This window comes from Diabrotica virgifera, chromosome 6 (assembly GCF_917563875.1).
Source record: "Diabrotica virgifera virgifera chromosome 6, PGI_DIABVI_V3a".
Lineage (NCBI taxonomy): Eukaryota > Metazoa > Arthropoda > Insecta > Coleoptera > Chrysomelidae > Diabrotica > Diabrotica virgifera.
The window spans coordinates 147,734,076-147,749,616 of NC_065448.1; the positions used below are offsets into that span (position 1 = coordinate 147,734,076).

The window sequence follows — 15,541 nt, forward strand, 5'->3', positions numbered from 1 at the left end:
TCTAAAAAGTATTTAGAGCCAAAACTTGTATATTGAGCTTTCAGTGTTTTATAAAATAAATGTTCACCAAACATTGGTCGAATCAATCAACTATGGTCCATTCCACGAATATACGACTGTTTTGGATTATCGCGACAACGAATATTTTAGTGTGCAACATAAGAAGTACGAAATTAAATGGCTCTAATAAAATTATTCCAATAAACAACAATGTAATTTGCAATTTACTTTCTTTCTTCATATTTTGCACAATAAAATATTCGTTGTCGAGATGATCCAACACAGTCGTATATTCGTGGAATGAACCATACATAATATTGTAATGCTAGATTTTTGACAAAAATAAAGATAGTGCAGTCACTGGAGGTGGATATGAGCTATTACCTCCGATTTCGTTTAACCTCCATAGATTTGCATGAAAATTGGTGAGTGGTTAGAGGATATCTCAAGGAACAAAGGTGACATGGTGCCAACTTGCGCTTTTACCCTGGGGGTGGATGCCACCCCTTCTCGGGGGTGAAAATTATTTATTGAAAATAACCCCATATTTCGATAGAGGGACAAATTCTAAGCAAAATTTGTTATATAAAGTTATTAAAATAAATCAAAACTTTTTGAGTTATTGAAAATCTAAGATTTTAATTTTTCTTGAGAAAAATGCATGTTTTTAACCGATTTTTCATCAATGACTCAAAAATTATAAGTTTTTGCAAAAAAGTTAATATTACTAAAATTAAAGCTAATAAAAAATGAAATAAATCCTTTACTAGAAAAACCTTTTAGTGTTAACTAAAGGTGAGTTATAGGTAATTGAATATATATTTTTTCGGCGAGTAAAAAAATCTACGTATTCAAGCTAAAATAACGGGAAAATTATGCATTTTATAACATAAACTTATTTAACATTTGTCAAAGTACCTAAAAATATCTATTAAATGAGCCCCCGAACATGTTGATAGCATTAAAATTTATGCACCAAAACTTTTTCAAAATTTATTTTTTTTTTAATTTTTCCAAAAAATGTTATTGTTTTTTTTTTAATAACTCCGTTTATTTTTAAGATATCAGGTTTATCTAAATACCGTTTGGAAGTTAATTCCAAGGGCTATTTAACCACGTTCAATTTAATCTTTTAGACCCCTCACCTTTTTTAAAATAAAAGGTTAAGTGGCCCCGGTTGCATGGTTTTCACAGCAAAATTTAAGATTTAAACGTTTCTATCTCGGTTATTTATTACCCTATGGAAATAGTAAAACAGGTAAAATATTTGACACAGAATAAACTAAAATTTGGGTATTTATTATTTTTTACGTATATTGAGTATTTTTGGAGTTGTTATCAAAAGAATATGAAAATTATAATAATTTTAAAAATTATGATTGTTTTAAATTATATCTTTTTTTTTTAATATGCATTCTAAACCGGTAAAAATGATTAAAATCATTACTTATGCTAGTATAAATAAGTTGTTGTAAGGATTATTATAAATTTTAATTTTTGTGGAAATGGCGTATGTTTTATTTTTCACTTTTTCCTAAAAAATTCGAAAGGGTTCTTTTATTTTCATCATAACTTGCTTAATTTTGACTCTATTAACTTGTTCTGAAGCTCATTTAATAGGTATTTCGAAGTACGTTGACAAATGATTAGCAGATATATTTTATACATTGCATCGTTTTCCCGTTATTTAAGCTTGAATACTTAGATTTGAGTACTCGTCGAAAAAAATACACATTCAATTGCCAATAACTCACTTTGAACTAACATAAGTTTAGTTCTTTAAATGAGGAATGTATTCAGTTTTTTATTATCATCAATTTCAGTAAAAATAACTGTTTTGTAAAAGCTTATAGTTGTTGAGTTATACGTGAAAATCCGATTTAAAACATGCATTTTTTTACGAAAAAATAAAATCTTTGGTCTTTAATAACTCAAAAGTGTTAATTAATATTAATAACTTGATATAACAAATTTTGCTTATAATTTGTCCCTCTATCGATTTATGGTATTATTTTTAATAAAATAATTTTCACCCCCGAGAAGGGGTGGCATCCACCCCCAGGGTAAAAGCGCAAGTTGGCATTATGTCACCTTTGTTCCTTGAGGTATCCTCTAATTACTCACACATTTTTATGAAAATCGATGGAGGTTCAACGAAATCGGAGGTGAAAACCTTCAGTGACTCCACTAAGAAGAAAACATAAAAGTCTGTTATTCCTTACCTGGGTAAACTTGGACTCGGTTCATCGACAACCTCTTCTCCTCGGAGAGAACCTTCCTCAAACAGCGCATTATTTTCATTATCTTCTTGTATGCTTGCATCGGGGATGTTCTTAACTAAGTCTTTTAGAAAATCAAAACGACTTTCTGACAAAATACACTGTTTCATATGGGACGGAGTCAATGTTTTTGCGTTTCTTGCTTGTGTTATCTGCATTGATTTCGTTAAAAGAGACTCGACGAACAACTCTAATGTTCTAGGTATATATTTATTAAGAAAAATAGTGAACATATTAATTCTAATAATTTATATTACTCTGGCTCTATGTATTTTTTATGCCTATCATTTTACTATGATATTGTGACACAATTATGTCACCTTACTGTTTTCAGCTCCCAGACTAACAGGCGCCGAAGGTGTTTACCAGGAACCTTTTTTTATATACAATGATTTATGCACCTATGGTTGATTGATTTATGAGAGACCCTAATTTAAAGAAAGGTCTCGACCGAGTTGTTTACATACCTTTTTCTAATAATTGTTCTTTTGTTATTGTACTAGAAAATTCGATTTTACGTGCTTTAAGTTATTATGTAAATACTCGTTTATTCTTATGTGTTCTAGATGATTAAGCATTGTATAAATAAGATTATGTAATAATAATTCTTCTGTATTCGAGATGATTAAGCATTGTATAAAAAAGATGGATTTGGAAATTGGCAGTTAGTTGTGAATTTGAATACGTCGGTGTACTTGATATGTATCGGGCGCGATATTTTTTGAACTTGTAATTATGTAAATAAATTAATAGATTTAGTATAATACATAAATTAGCTATCGTAGTTTGTAAAATAAAAGATATAAATTCAGTGTCTTTCATTTGTTTAGAAGTAAGTTATTAATAAATAAAGTCAACTAAAATTAAACTTAGTGCCTAAAAACATAAATAATAAAATAGTTAAGTAAACCGCGTAAAGTCATAACTTTTTGTTGTTCTGAAGCTATTTTCTTGTGGCATTTTTATAATCAAGTATATTCAAATGGGAAATAAGCCACAATTTTACCTAAAAAAGATTTTATTGGGGGCTTTTATTATTTATTATTTTATTAAAAATATCCCGGACGAGCCCCCAATAAAATCTTTTTTAGGTAAAATTGTGGCTTATTTCCCATTTGAATATACTTGATCATAACTTTTTTTTACCCATAACTTTTTGGTGGCTCACGCATGCATGCTATTGGCTTAACACTGATGATGGATTACTTGTTAATCCGAAAACATTTTGTTTTGTGATGTAACCCTTATTAGGGTCTTTTAAATATACCCTTTACAAAGGATCCTGTATTTTTTGTGATTTATGGTATACAGCCAGCTACAGGAATTTTATTTTCCTTGTGGATTTTTTATAAATATGAATGATTATATCACTTAACCCTTAAGCTCATAGCGTTACATATTATGTAACGCAGAAACCGCTAAAATCTTAAGCCTAAAATTCGGAAAGTGATTCTAATTTTAACTAGATGACGATGCAAGACTTTCAAGGGACATTTGTTACTAGTTTTCAACGTTTGATGTTTGGTTCGATGATTTGATCTAACCTGTTTATTTAGTTTGTAACGGGTGCAAAAATCATTAACGTTTTCAAACCCCTAATACAATAGTTTCACCCTGTATCTAAATCCGTTTCAGAAATTGTACTGAGTTGTGGCGTGGAAATGTTTGGTTCTGTCGTTTCTCATAATATTGGATCGATCTTGTGTTTCTCGTGAAAAGATAAATTTTTATTTCTCCACATGTTTAGGTTAATTTTAAACCGCCAAAGTGATGTTTAGTTATAAATCTTTCACTAATGGTTTTTGGCGACTGTGAAATATTTACCTTATACAGATAAGTGGTTCAGAATTTTATCAACAAGTCCCAAGTGTCTTTTTTCGCGTCAGATATTAATGTTATTATGATGGAAAAAGTTCTGTCCAAGGTGACGCTAAACCCATGAGTTGGTAAACCTTTGATTGGCTGGGAAATATCGATGGGGTTCAAAAGAAGATTTGCGAGTTTAGAGGGTGTGGCTAAGGATATGTCTAAGTGACTTCTTATTTGTCAAGATTCTAATTAGGAAGTGTCTTTATATGTGAGAATGTTAAAAGTGAGTTTGAGGAGATCGAGAAAGTCAGTCACGTTTGAGCTGTAGAGCAGTTTTGGAATCGAGAGTCCTGGGCTCATCAAGTGAAGTTTAAAATGTAGTTGCAAGTTCTTCGGCCGACTGGTAGCTTAGCTCAGCCCGGCATACATGGCGGTTTAGAACGTAGACTCCGGCATTTTCGCTACTGTTATGCGGATGTCGATATTGCTATATCACAATTGGTATAATCTTTTCGTATGCAGGTAGGAGTAGAAGTTTTTTGTGTTAGCAGTTTCTAACATCATAGTTAAAGTGTGGATTTGCTTTTATTATATTTTTTTATCCCCTTTAATATACGAATGGACTAATGAGTTCTTAAATATTTTGTTCAAGTCTCAAGTAGTGCCGATTTGTTTTAAGAAATAAATGCTGAATTTTTCTATAAACTATGGAAGTAACCTGATGTATCTATTAATTTCCTTTGTAAAGTGATATTTAGTAAAGTGAACTGTGCTTTGGACTTTTGAAAACCAACTACGAGGAAATACAGGATTATGATGTACAAGGTATTATTTTGTTATGTAAACTTTTCATTTTCTTTTTGGTAAACATGATCTCTCTTTGTAAATCCGTAAGAGATCGTAGTTGTTTTTAATTTAATTTTGTTTCAATAAAAAATGTCTGATTCATTGCAAAATATTATTTTATTATTGTCTTTTCCCTTTTCTCTTGTTTCGTAAGAACAGCAAAGATTTGCTGAGTAGAGACATATAAGGTAAGTCACGCCATATTTGCTTTCATATAAAAGTATTTTGTATATTTTGTATTGTCTATGTTTCTTGTTTAATTTTTGATTTAGCTATCTTTCCTTTAATGTTTCTATTTTAGTATATAATTTTGGTTCCCCTAAGGAATCCAGTGACGCCCAATATTTTATTTCTTTTTATTTGATTTTTCTATTTTTTTATTCCTAAGCTAATAAGAGAATATTAATAACATCCCGTTAAGAACCACCCTATATCTCTTCCGATTCTGAGCAACCGAGGACATGTTCTTCAAATTGTTAACACGTTAACATCCCCTTATATGACATATCAACATCGTGTCAAATTCTATTTTCTATTATTTCTACAGGGTGAATTTTCTCGTAACATATATTTTTGTCGCGGCAACGTGATAATAGTGTTATAAGTTGAGTATTTGATGTGAAGGGGTTTATTATTTATGATAAAAATGGATCTCAAGTTTGAGTAAGTATATTTTTACTATTCTTTTGTTATTACATTTTGTTTAAAGTGTCTTCAGTTGTTCAATTGAGCCTAAATAAATATTGTTTCTTTTTGATAATATAATTTTTTTTGAAATTTTGTCCTGGTTTTGTAAATTATGCCTTTTATTTTTGGTGTTACATATATGCAACGCTAGGAACATATGGGAGCAAAAATCGTAACTTTTAGAATTTAAACGTATTTTTTGTTCCAGAAAAGGGTTTTCTCTTCAAGAAGCGCTAGAGATGATTGATGCCGATGAAACTTTAGACGTTGAAACTATATATGTATACTGAACCCCCAGAATTTAATGTGCTTACAGATTACGAGTCTGGTGATGAGCAAGATACTGATTTGAACAGGTTGTCCGGGAGAATTCTTAGGGCACCAGTTGAACTTGTTATCATATTGACGAGGGTGGGCCTTCCAGATCATCAGCAAAAGCTAAAAAACAAGTTCAAGTTGATCTTATGGACCAGAATGTAGCTAGATACCGAGTAGGAATTTGCTCTAAAAAATGGTGGTGGTGTCTATTTACATTAATGCTGGACATAACTATTCAAAATTATCCTACCTTTATCACCAATCAACAGATTCCACAACTAGAATTTCGAAGGTATCTAGTAACATCGTATCTTACGAAATATGGTACCAAAACAAAAGGTGCAGTCAGGCCGAGTCAGAGATATAAGACATGACTGGATTGATCATCTCCTGACCTATATTCCTGATAAAAAGGAGACGTTGTGCATGTGAGAGCTGCAATTTGCATGTACGTACCATGTGTTGCAAGTGCAATGTGTGAGTATGCATTGAGTGCAACATAGATTTTCATCTAAAATAATTTAATTATGTTTTTTTTTTATTTATCTAGTTTTGTATTTGTTTGTTATTTCTCTCTATTTAAGGATTTTTACAGCTGTCGCCGCCTTTCTTCTTTCAACCATCGACTCCAGTCGTTTCTGTTCTGCCATTCTCCGTCTCTAAGGTCTCGTCTTTCCATGGCCTTGTCCACTTCATCCTTCCATGATCTTCGGGGTCTACCTCTTCTTCTCTTTCCTATTGGGCTCCAATATTTGTTTTTATTTTTAAATTTATAATAGGGAATATTTTAAATATTTTTGCTCCTATATCTTCCTAGCGTTACATATATATTATGTAACGCCAATTTCCTAAGAAATAAAAAATAATTAAGAAAAAAAGTGTATGTATTTTGTTTTAAAACCTTCTCCCGTATACATCGAAATAAAAAAAATAAAATTTTTCAAAAAAATTTAAATTCAGGAGCTTAAGGGTTAATGACGGATAACTGAGAATGACAAAGAGGCTAACTGATATCTCATAATATTAATAACAGGATATGTCGTAAGAAATATTTGCATTTTCCTTCATCAAAGAGTGATAGAACACAGTTTTTTGCAAATGACGCATTGCAGGAATTCAAGCAATTTTTACAGGAATAAATCCGAAAGCCGAACTACTCAGATATTTCATCATTTCGATTAGAATATATTGATAATTGTCGATGTTCCGCAGTCATATAATATAAACCCAAATAAACAACAATTGTTCATGTTATATGCTAATATAACTGCATCGTCGGCGTGGCATGTTCCTAATAAATATGCTGTTTACTTAATGCCTTTACTAGAATCTGGGGATTCTGCACATCTTCAAAAATTATTAAATTTAGACCTACAAAATCTTTTACAAACTCTTCATATTTTAAAAAAATATATTTATATAGGGTTCAATTTAAAAAAACACAACTTTGGTTCATTCCATTGTTCCGACTGACCCTGTAAAATCAAAAATATCTTTGATACACATTAGTTTTATTAAACATTTTTTGTATACCCCATAGTTTAGCCATAATCAACGAAAACCAGGGGTTTGGCGCACTCCGTGTGCCAAACCATGTACATAGGGTGACGCAGATAAACGGCCTATTAGAAATATCTCGAGAACTAAAGGCAACTGAATTATGAAAATTGGAATGAAGGGGATTTGAAGAGTGATCTATTTAATGAAAATATTTTTATCTCTTTGTTACTTCCGGTTTTACCGGAAGTTGCTTATAACTTCGTTTTTTTAAATGGGACATCCTATATTTTTTTACATTTTTGGATTTTACTCGAAACTTTCTTTCTTAAAATATGAGGTTTTGTAATATTATACAGGGTAGTTAGAAGATAATTACGTTTTTTTTATTAATTTCGTAGCAATTTTGACACCCTGTAGAATTGTAGTAGTTTGACATCAAAAACTCTATTTATGTTCAAATGATTTTTAATAGAGTCTACTATTGTTTAAAATTATTAGTATAACTAAATGTTTAATTTTAGTATACAGGGTTGGTCGAAACTCGGAATGAGTATGAGTGTTTTCTTAAATGGAACATCCTGTAGTGAAATACACCCTGAGTGTATTGTAATAAAATTATATTTTATGGTACTTTTTTATTTCTTAAGCATTCCCTATACCTAACTGCTTTAATTTGTGCTTAATTGTTAATCGCATCAACAATCTTAACTACCTAGATTAACATGTATTTATTTCCGAAAGATTATTTATAATTGAAAATTTTCACGGCAAACCTAATAAAATTTTACGTATTTTTTGTTGCAAATAATGTTTGGCTTGAATGACCAATAACTCACAAATTAAAGCAGTTAGATACCTATAGGGAATGTTTTAGAATTAAAAAAGTACCGTAAAATATCATTTCATTTCAATACTAAAATACGGGATGTTCCATTTAAGAAAACTCAGAAAATACTCATTCCGAGTTTCGTCCAACCCTGTATACTAAAATTAAAAATTTAGTTATACAGTACTCTCTCTATAACGAACACGGTTATTACGAGGTTTCCCTTATAACGAGGTACACTAGATGTCCCATGAAATTCCTATTGAACTGTAACACCTCTATAACGAGGCATACTTGGTTATAACGAAGAAAAATGAAATAGTAGAATATGTATTTTTACCTGTTTTTAGCGCTATAATGGCTATAAATAAATACCCCAACTGCGTGTATACAGAAATCCACAACATCTGTGCGGTTATCGAGGATAGTGGCTGTAATAAAATCCACCGCCTATAATAAACTTCTTCCTGTCCTGTCTATCTATCGACCGATATTGAATATTGTAAGAAAATTTACAATTTATGATGGCGAAGCCCTATTGTTGAGGAAACAATATTTAGCATCTTATATTGCTCCGAATGGCTTCACAATAGGTTAATGTTTTAGAAAACTATATATTCATATGTATGCACAATATTATTGTTGTCTGATATAACGAGATCCGCTTATAACGAGGTAATTAGTCAGCCATTTCAGTTCTCGTTATAGAGGGAGTCTACTGTACTAATACCTCTTTGGCTCTTTCTTACTAACGCTCTTTCAAGCGATCTACACAGACTTTTCCAAGGCATTCGACACGGTAAACCACAAAATCTTGCTCAACAAACTAGAAACTGCTGGTATTCAGGGAACATTATTGGAATGGCTAGCCAGTTATCTAACTGAAAGATGTCAAACTGTAAAAGTAAATAATTACATGTCTAAAAATATTCCCAACCCCTCTGGAGTACCGCAAGGGTCCCGCCTGGGACCCTTATTATTTGTATTATTTGTCAATGATATTTCGGACTGTTTTAGATTTGCTGATTTCTTGTGTTTTGCAGATAACCTGAAATGCTACCTCAAAATATCCTCCCCAGAGGACTGTCTTAAACTTCAATCAGATCTGGCCAGACTGGATGAGTGGTGTGAGATCAATGCCATGGATCTAAACATCACTAAGTGCAACTCCATAACTTTTACTAAAAAACTTATAGCCCAATAAATGACCGTTTTGTAGTGTAATTTTCAGGGGCAACTCCGAATTGCATGAAAATTTGGATTTAGGTTCTACTTACCCTCCGCTTCAAAGTTAAATTTGTTCCGTTGGTTGCTTTTACTTGGGGTGCAAGGGCTTTCACCCCTTCCCGAGGGGTGAAAAACGCGTGTTTAAAATAAGCCCGGAAATGGATAAATTAACCGATTATAAGCAACTTTAGTTCTATAAAGTTTTTTACGCAAGTCAATACTTTTCGAGTTATTCGCAATTGAAAAGTTTGATTTTTCTTAAAAAAAACTACGTTTTCAGACCGTTTTTCGCAAATAACTCAAAAAGTAAATATTTTATCGAAAAAAATATTCTTAGCAAAAGTGTAGCTTATAAGAAAATTTAAAAAATGGTGTATCAGTAAAGTATAGAAATTGAGAAAAAGCAAAGTTGTAGCTCATGAAAAATACGTTCTTATTCATCTAATTCCAAATCGAATAAGTCAACGCAAAATCACTGAAAAATTAAGCACTTTTCGGGAAAAGCTTATTAACATTTTTAAAGTATCTAAAAAAGCTTTAGGTATATTTGTTTTTTACAAAAGTTTCTAGCACCAAAAATAGACAAGTTACACTGAAAAAAAAGTTGGCCCCTTTTTTTGGTAAAAAAAATGTGAAAACCTCCCTCTATTTAGCACCCTAAATAAAGTTAATCGTTAATGCATTACCATTTATTTTAATGGTATGAATAGTGTTTATATGATCTATAAGTTTGATTGATCTGAAGTGCTTATTTTTGAAAACATTTGGTTTTATAGTAAAAAAAATTTTCTAAAATTTTTTGAAAAATTTCATTTTTTCAAAATAACTTAAAAAGTATTAGAAAGATCTTAAAGAGTAAAAAAATATAGGTTTTGCTATTATAAATATGCTAGTTTCATTTTGTTTTTCCGCAAGACAAAAATTGGTTAAGATATGGCTGTTCAAAATTTGCATACACTCGTGAATAGTGACCCGTTCAAACTTTTTTAACTATAACCCTTTCAAAAATAAGCACTTTAAACCGGTGAGACTGACAGATCATATAAAAATAGATTAATAAGTAAATTGTTTGTAAAGCGGTAGCGATTAATTTCATTTGGGGAGCTAAACACGGGGAGATCTTCACGATTTTTTTACCAAAAAAAAAGAGGGTCAACTTTCTTTTAAGCATAACTCGCTTATTTTTAATGCTAAAAACTTTTATGAACAATTAAAATAAAATTTTTTATAAACACTTTAAAAAAGTTTAAATGGGTTTTTCCCGAAAAGTGCTTAATTTTTCAGTGATTTTACCTTGAAATATTCGATTTGGAATTAGATGCATAAGAACGTATTTTTCATGAGCTACAACTTTGTTTTTACTCGATTGGTAGACTGTACTGATACACATTTTTTTTCGGGTTTTTTATAAGCTACACTTTTGCCAAGGATATTTTTTTCGATCAGATATTTACTTTTTGAGTTATTTGCGAAAAACTGTCCGAAAACGTTGTTTTTTTGTCGTAAAATAAACATTTTCAATCGCAAATAACTCAAAAAGTAATGACTTACACAAAAATCTCTATAGAACAAAAATTGTTTAAAATCAGTAAATTTATCCATTTCCGGTCTTATCTTGAATGTATATTTTTTCACCCCCGAGAAGGGGTGACTGTCACCCCCCAAGTAAAAGCAACCAACGGCACAATTTCAACTTTGAAGTGGAGGGTAAGTAGAACCTAAATCCAAATATTCATGCATTTCGGAGTTGCCCCTGAAAATTACACGGTATCGCCATATTTCCCGTTCATTTACTGGGCTATTAATAAAATTAATTTTGAATATAGTATTAAAGGGACACCATTGTCCCAAGTCTCAGCTATTAGGGACCTTGGAGTCACAATGGACTCCACACTCTCTTTTGTCAATCACATTGACATCATAGTTTCTAGATTATATAGTTTCTTGGATTCATTAAGCGAAGCAAACATTACTTTAGGAGTATTAATGCTATTAGATTGCTGTACTGTAGTCTTGTCAGGCCTTTATTGGAATATTGTTCTTCAGTTTGGAGCCCCCATTATACTTCACACATTCACAGAAGTGAGCAGGTGCAGAGAAACTTCCTTAGGTACCTGGCATATAAATCCAATATACCTACGGTGACCATATGTACTTATTTAAGTAGGACAGTACTTATTTTTAAATATTGTCCTAATGTACTTTAAAACCTTTCTAAGGACACGCGAATGTACTTATTTTTTCTAAAAAATGAATATTTTTATCTTTTACTACTTTTAAACAAATTTCTTTGTATACTGTTCCAGGTATTGCAGCTTTTGTGTCTTGATGGTTTCCAATATTTCCATTCTTTTGTTGACTCTTCTCATGACTTCGTTGTTTATTACAGGCTCGGTCCATGCTATTTTCAGGTACCTTCACCCACAGTTCAAATGCTTCCAACTTTTTAGTAGTCGACGCATTAATTGACCATGCTTCTATCCCGTAAAGCAGAGTCGAGAAAATATAACACCTTGCCAGCCTAACTCTAAAGACTTGCCAGACTTAATTATTTCAGTTCTCTTGCACAAACTACCTTTCTCATTTTATTGAAGTTGGTTCTTGCCTTCTCTATTCGAACTTTGATTTCTTTGGAGTAATCGTTTGTGTGATTAATTATTGTGCCAAGATAGTTGTAGTTTTCAACTTGTTCTAAAGTTTTACCTTTAATTGTCAGGCTTTTATCATTATTTTGGGTTTTTGATATCCTCATAAATTTAGTTTTCTTGACGTTTACTGATAACACTATTCTACAAAAAAAAAACTTTTTCTTTTTTTCTGACTATCTGGCACTTGACTATCAATGATTTTTGTCTCCTAAATTCAGATTTACTTTCAAAATTTCTCTATCAGGCACCGTTTTTGAGTAATTTGAATTTTTGTTTGATCCATTATTTTACAAAATACGCCAGTGGAATGAAAGATTTTTTAAGGCAGGACCAACTATACGTGGGTTAATTGATGCCAGCTATTATATATTACGAAAATATATTTAAAAAAAATTTTAAAAAAATACTTGGATCCCCTACACCTTTCCTCCTTAGATCCTCCGCGTGAGAATAATACACATTGAATGTATGTTCTTAACTGCTGTATATTTAACATGAAAGCTAAAAAGTTTTTACAAAATATATTTTTTAAATACTAGAATATAATATACAAAGATCGAAAAACATAATTTCACAAAATTTTCTTTTGTATTTATCGTCGCAGTCTCTTTTAAGATTCCAGCAGTAGTCTGCAAGCATTGACGGTTGCCATTTTCCCTCATACCTTTTTTCCATTGACGCTATCTCTTGATGAAAGCGTTCTCCATGCTCATCTGATACTTTGCTGCAATCATCTGGAAAGTAGTCTAAATGGGAATGCATGAAGTGAACTTTCAAAGACATATTACATCCCATATCTTTATATGCATTTAACATTTCCTTAACTACATCTTTATAGTCTTCAGAACGATGTCTTCCCAAAAACTGCTTACATACTTTCTTGAACGCAATCCAGGAACGCTTTTATTTTCTAGACAAAAGTGTGTCGAAAGTATCGTCTTTCATCAGATACCTTATTTGTGGTCCCACAAATACACCCTCTTTAATTTTTGCATCAGACAGGCGGGGGAACTTGGTAGTGAGGTAAGCAAATCCTTGGCCATTTCTATCCATTGCTTTCACAAATTGCTTCATTAAACCCAATTTAATGTGAAGCGGTGGTAAAATTACATCTTTAGGGGCAACAAGAGATTCATTCGTCACATTTTTCTCTCCAACGGTTATTTTTCTGGTTGGCATACTGTTCTTACAAAATGTTCTTTTAGAGCACGACTATCCCACTCACATAAAAAACAACAGTACTTCGTATATCCTCCTTGCATGCCAAGTATCATTGCGATTATTTTAAAGTCTCCGAAAATTTTCCATTTGTGATCTTGGTATTTAATTTTTGTTAATACATGTTGAAGCACACCATATGATTCTTTCGTCAAACTTGCATAACTAACGGGAATCGAAGATATTAAGTTACCGTTATGAAGTAAATCAGCTTTTAAGCTTGTTTTAGATGCATCTATGAATAGGCGCCAATCAGAAGCTTTATATGGTCTATCCAGGGCTGTCATTAGGCCTTTGATGTCCTTACAAAAGGTCATGATGTCATCTTTCTCAAAAAAATTGACAAAATCAAGCTCTCTGTCTCTATAAACTGTTACACGTGTGTTTGGCTGTAAAAGCTTCCATTCTTGCAAACGTGAACCCAGAAGTTCTGCCTTACTCTTACTTAGACCTAAATCTCTGACTAAGTCATTCAATTCACCCTGAGACAAGAGATGCGATACTACGTGTTTAGGTGGCTCATATGTTGGGTCTGATGCAGACAACGGCTCTTCATCCTTTGAGTTATTTCCCCCGCAGAAGTGTCCAAAGGTGTTTCTGCTTCTGGCATATTGTCAATTACACCACGGATTTTATCTTCATTACGGGTAACTGATGGTACAGGAATTTCTGCATTATGAGGTTGGTCGTATAGCAGAAGGTACGTTTATGAGGTATCCTATGTGTTGTTTAGACTTCCTGCTAGTAAAGCCCCGTACATTTGTTAGACAAAAGTAGCAATCTGTAACATGATCCTTGGGCTCGCGCCTTAGCATTGGAACACCAAAGGCCATCGAAACAGGTTTTCCATTCCACCACTGTATCAACTTCACATAACAGTTCGCACAACAAAAATGTGGCGCCCATTTTTTATCTTGATCACCAATGGGACAACCAAAATATAGTTTGTAGGCTTTATGTACAACTGGAGACATTTGTTTTCTGTGTCTTTCAAAAGTGTATTCACCACAAATATAGCAGAAAATGTCTGGGTTATTGCGGCACTTATAACGTGACGACATTTTCTCGGACACTTAACACACTTCACAACTTTCTATAAGAACGAATTAGATGAAACTAACCCCACCAATATTGTTACATTAGGTTTTATAAACTGCCATGCGCACTGGGTTAGAGGTACCGCCTCCGCCTTGTCGAAAGTTCGTGCTATTAGATCCTTCTCCTTTGTCTGTCCTATTGTGTTTTGAGGATTATAATAATCCCGAAAATATAGTTTTAGGTATATTTTTGCCCTTGGTTACTAATTTGGTAGAAATTAACAGGTAGATATTATCCTACATAATTGTATTTTAATTAGGGTAATTTTTACCTGAATTTTACCATAAAATACTAAATATCTCAAAATCTGTGCCTGAGAGCAATTTAAATTACAGATTCTGTTTTAGAACGAAAAGGCCATTTAGGATCAAACATCAGTACCTCAGAAAAAAATATCTTGTAGAACAGTGAATCCATATCCATACTCAACTATCTTGTTCATTTAGCTTTTGGAGGTCTTGGAGGTTGTCCGCTATTATGATAGTGTCGTCCGCATATCTAATGTTGTTTATTGGCGTTCCATTTAGGTACCTTTATTCCTGCTGTTTCTCCCTCAAGAACTTTTTTCATAATTTCTTCAGAGTATGCATTTAATAGTAGTAGTGACAATACACACCCCTGTCGCACTCCTCTTTTAATTTCGAACTCTTCTGATGTGTGTTCGTTAATGCGTATGTGTGCCTGCTGTTTATAATATAGATTTGTTATAATTCAAAGGTCATTGTATTGTAATTGGTTTGCTTTAAGGACGTCCATTAGCTCTTCGTGGCGGACTTTATCGAAAGCCGTATTGTAATCTATGAAACATACGTACATATCCTGGTTCATATCCAAGCATCTCTGGATTAGTAGTGTAAATCCAAAGTGGGTTTCTTCAATATCCATATCGAGTGTTTGGTAAATGCGTTTATGAATGATCTTTAAAAACATTTTAAGTGCGTGAGACATCAGGCTTATGGTGCGGTGGTCGTACACAAAACTTCACTGCACAAGTGAAACATTTTTACACAAAATGTGTAACCTACCTAGAAAACTTCAGTACAAATTTTCATGAATTTAAACTATTCAAAAGCATAGATCTAAAG

At 32.3% G+C, this 15,541-nt stretch overlaps 1 protein-coding gene across 2 annotated transcripts in view; it reads right to left on the minus strand.

Annotated features, from left to right (window-relative positions):
* LOC114337353 (dr1-associated corepressor) overlaps positions 1–15,541 on the minus strand; it is a 30,752-nt gene that overhangs the window by 11,795 nt on the left and 3,416 nt on the right. For both annotated transcript variants that reach the window (XM_028287761.1, XM_028287762.1), the window contains exon 3: positions 2,223–2,481. In XM_028287761.1, the coding sequence (XP_028143562.1) occupies positions 2,223–2,481 (259 nt within the window). The remainder of the gene's footprint in view (positions 1–2,222; positions 2,482–15,541) is intronic.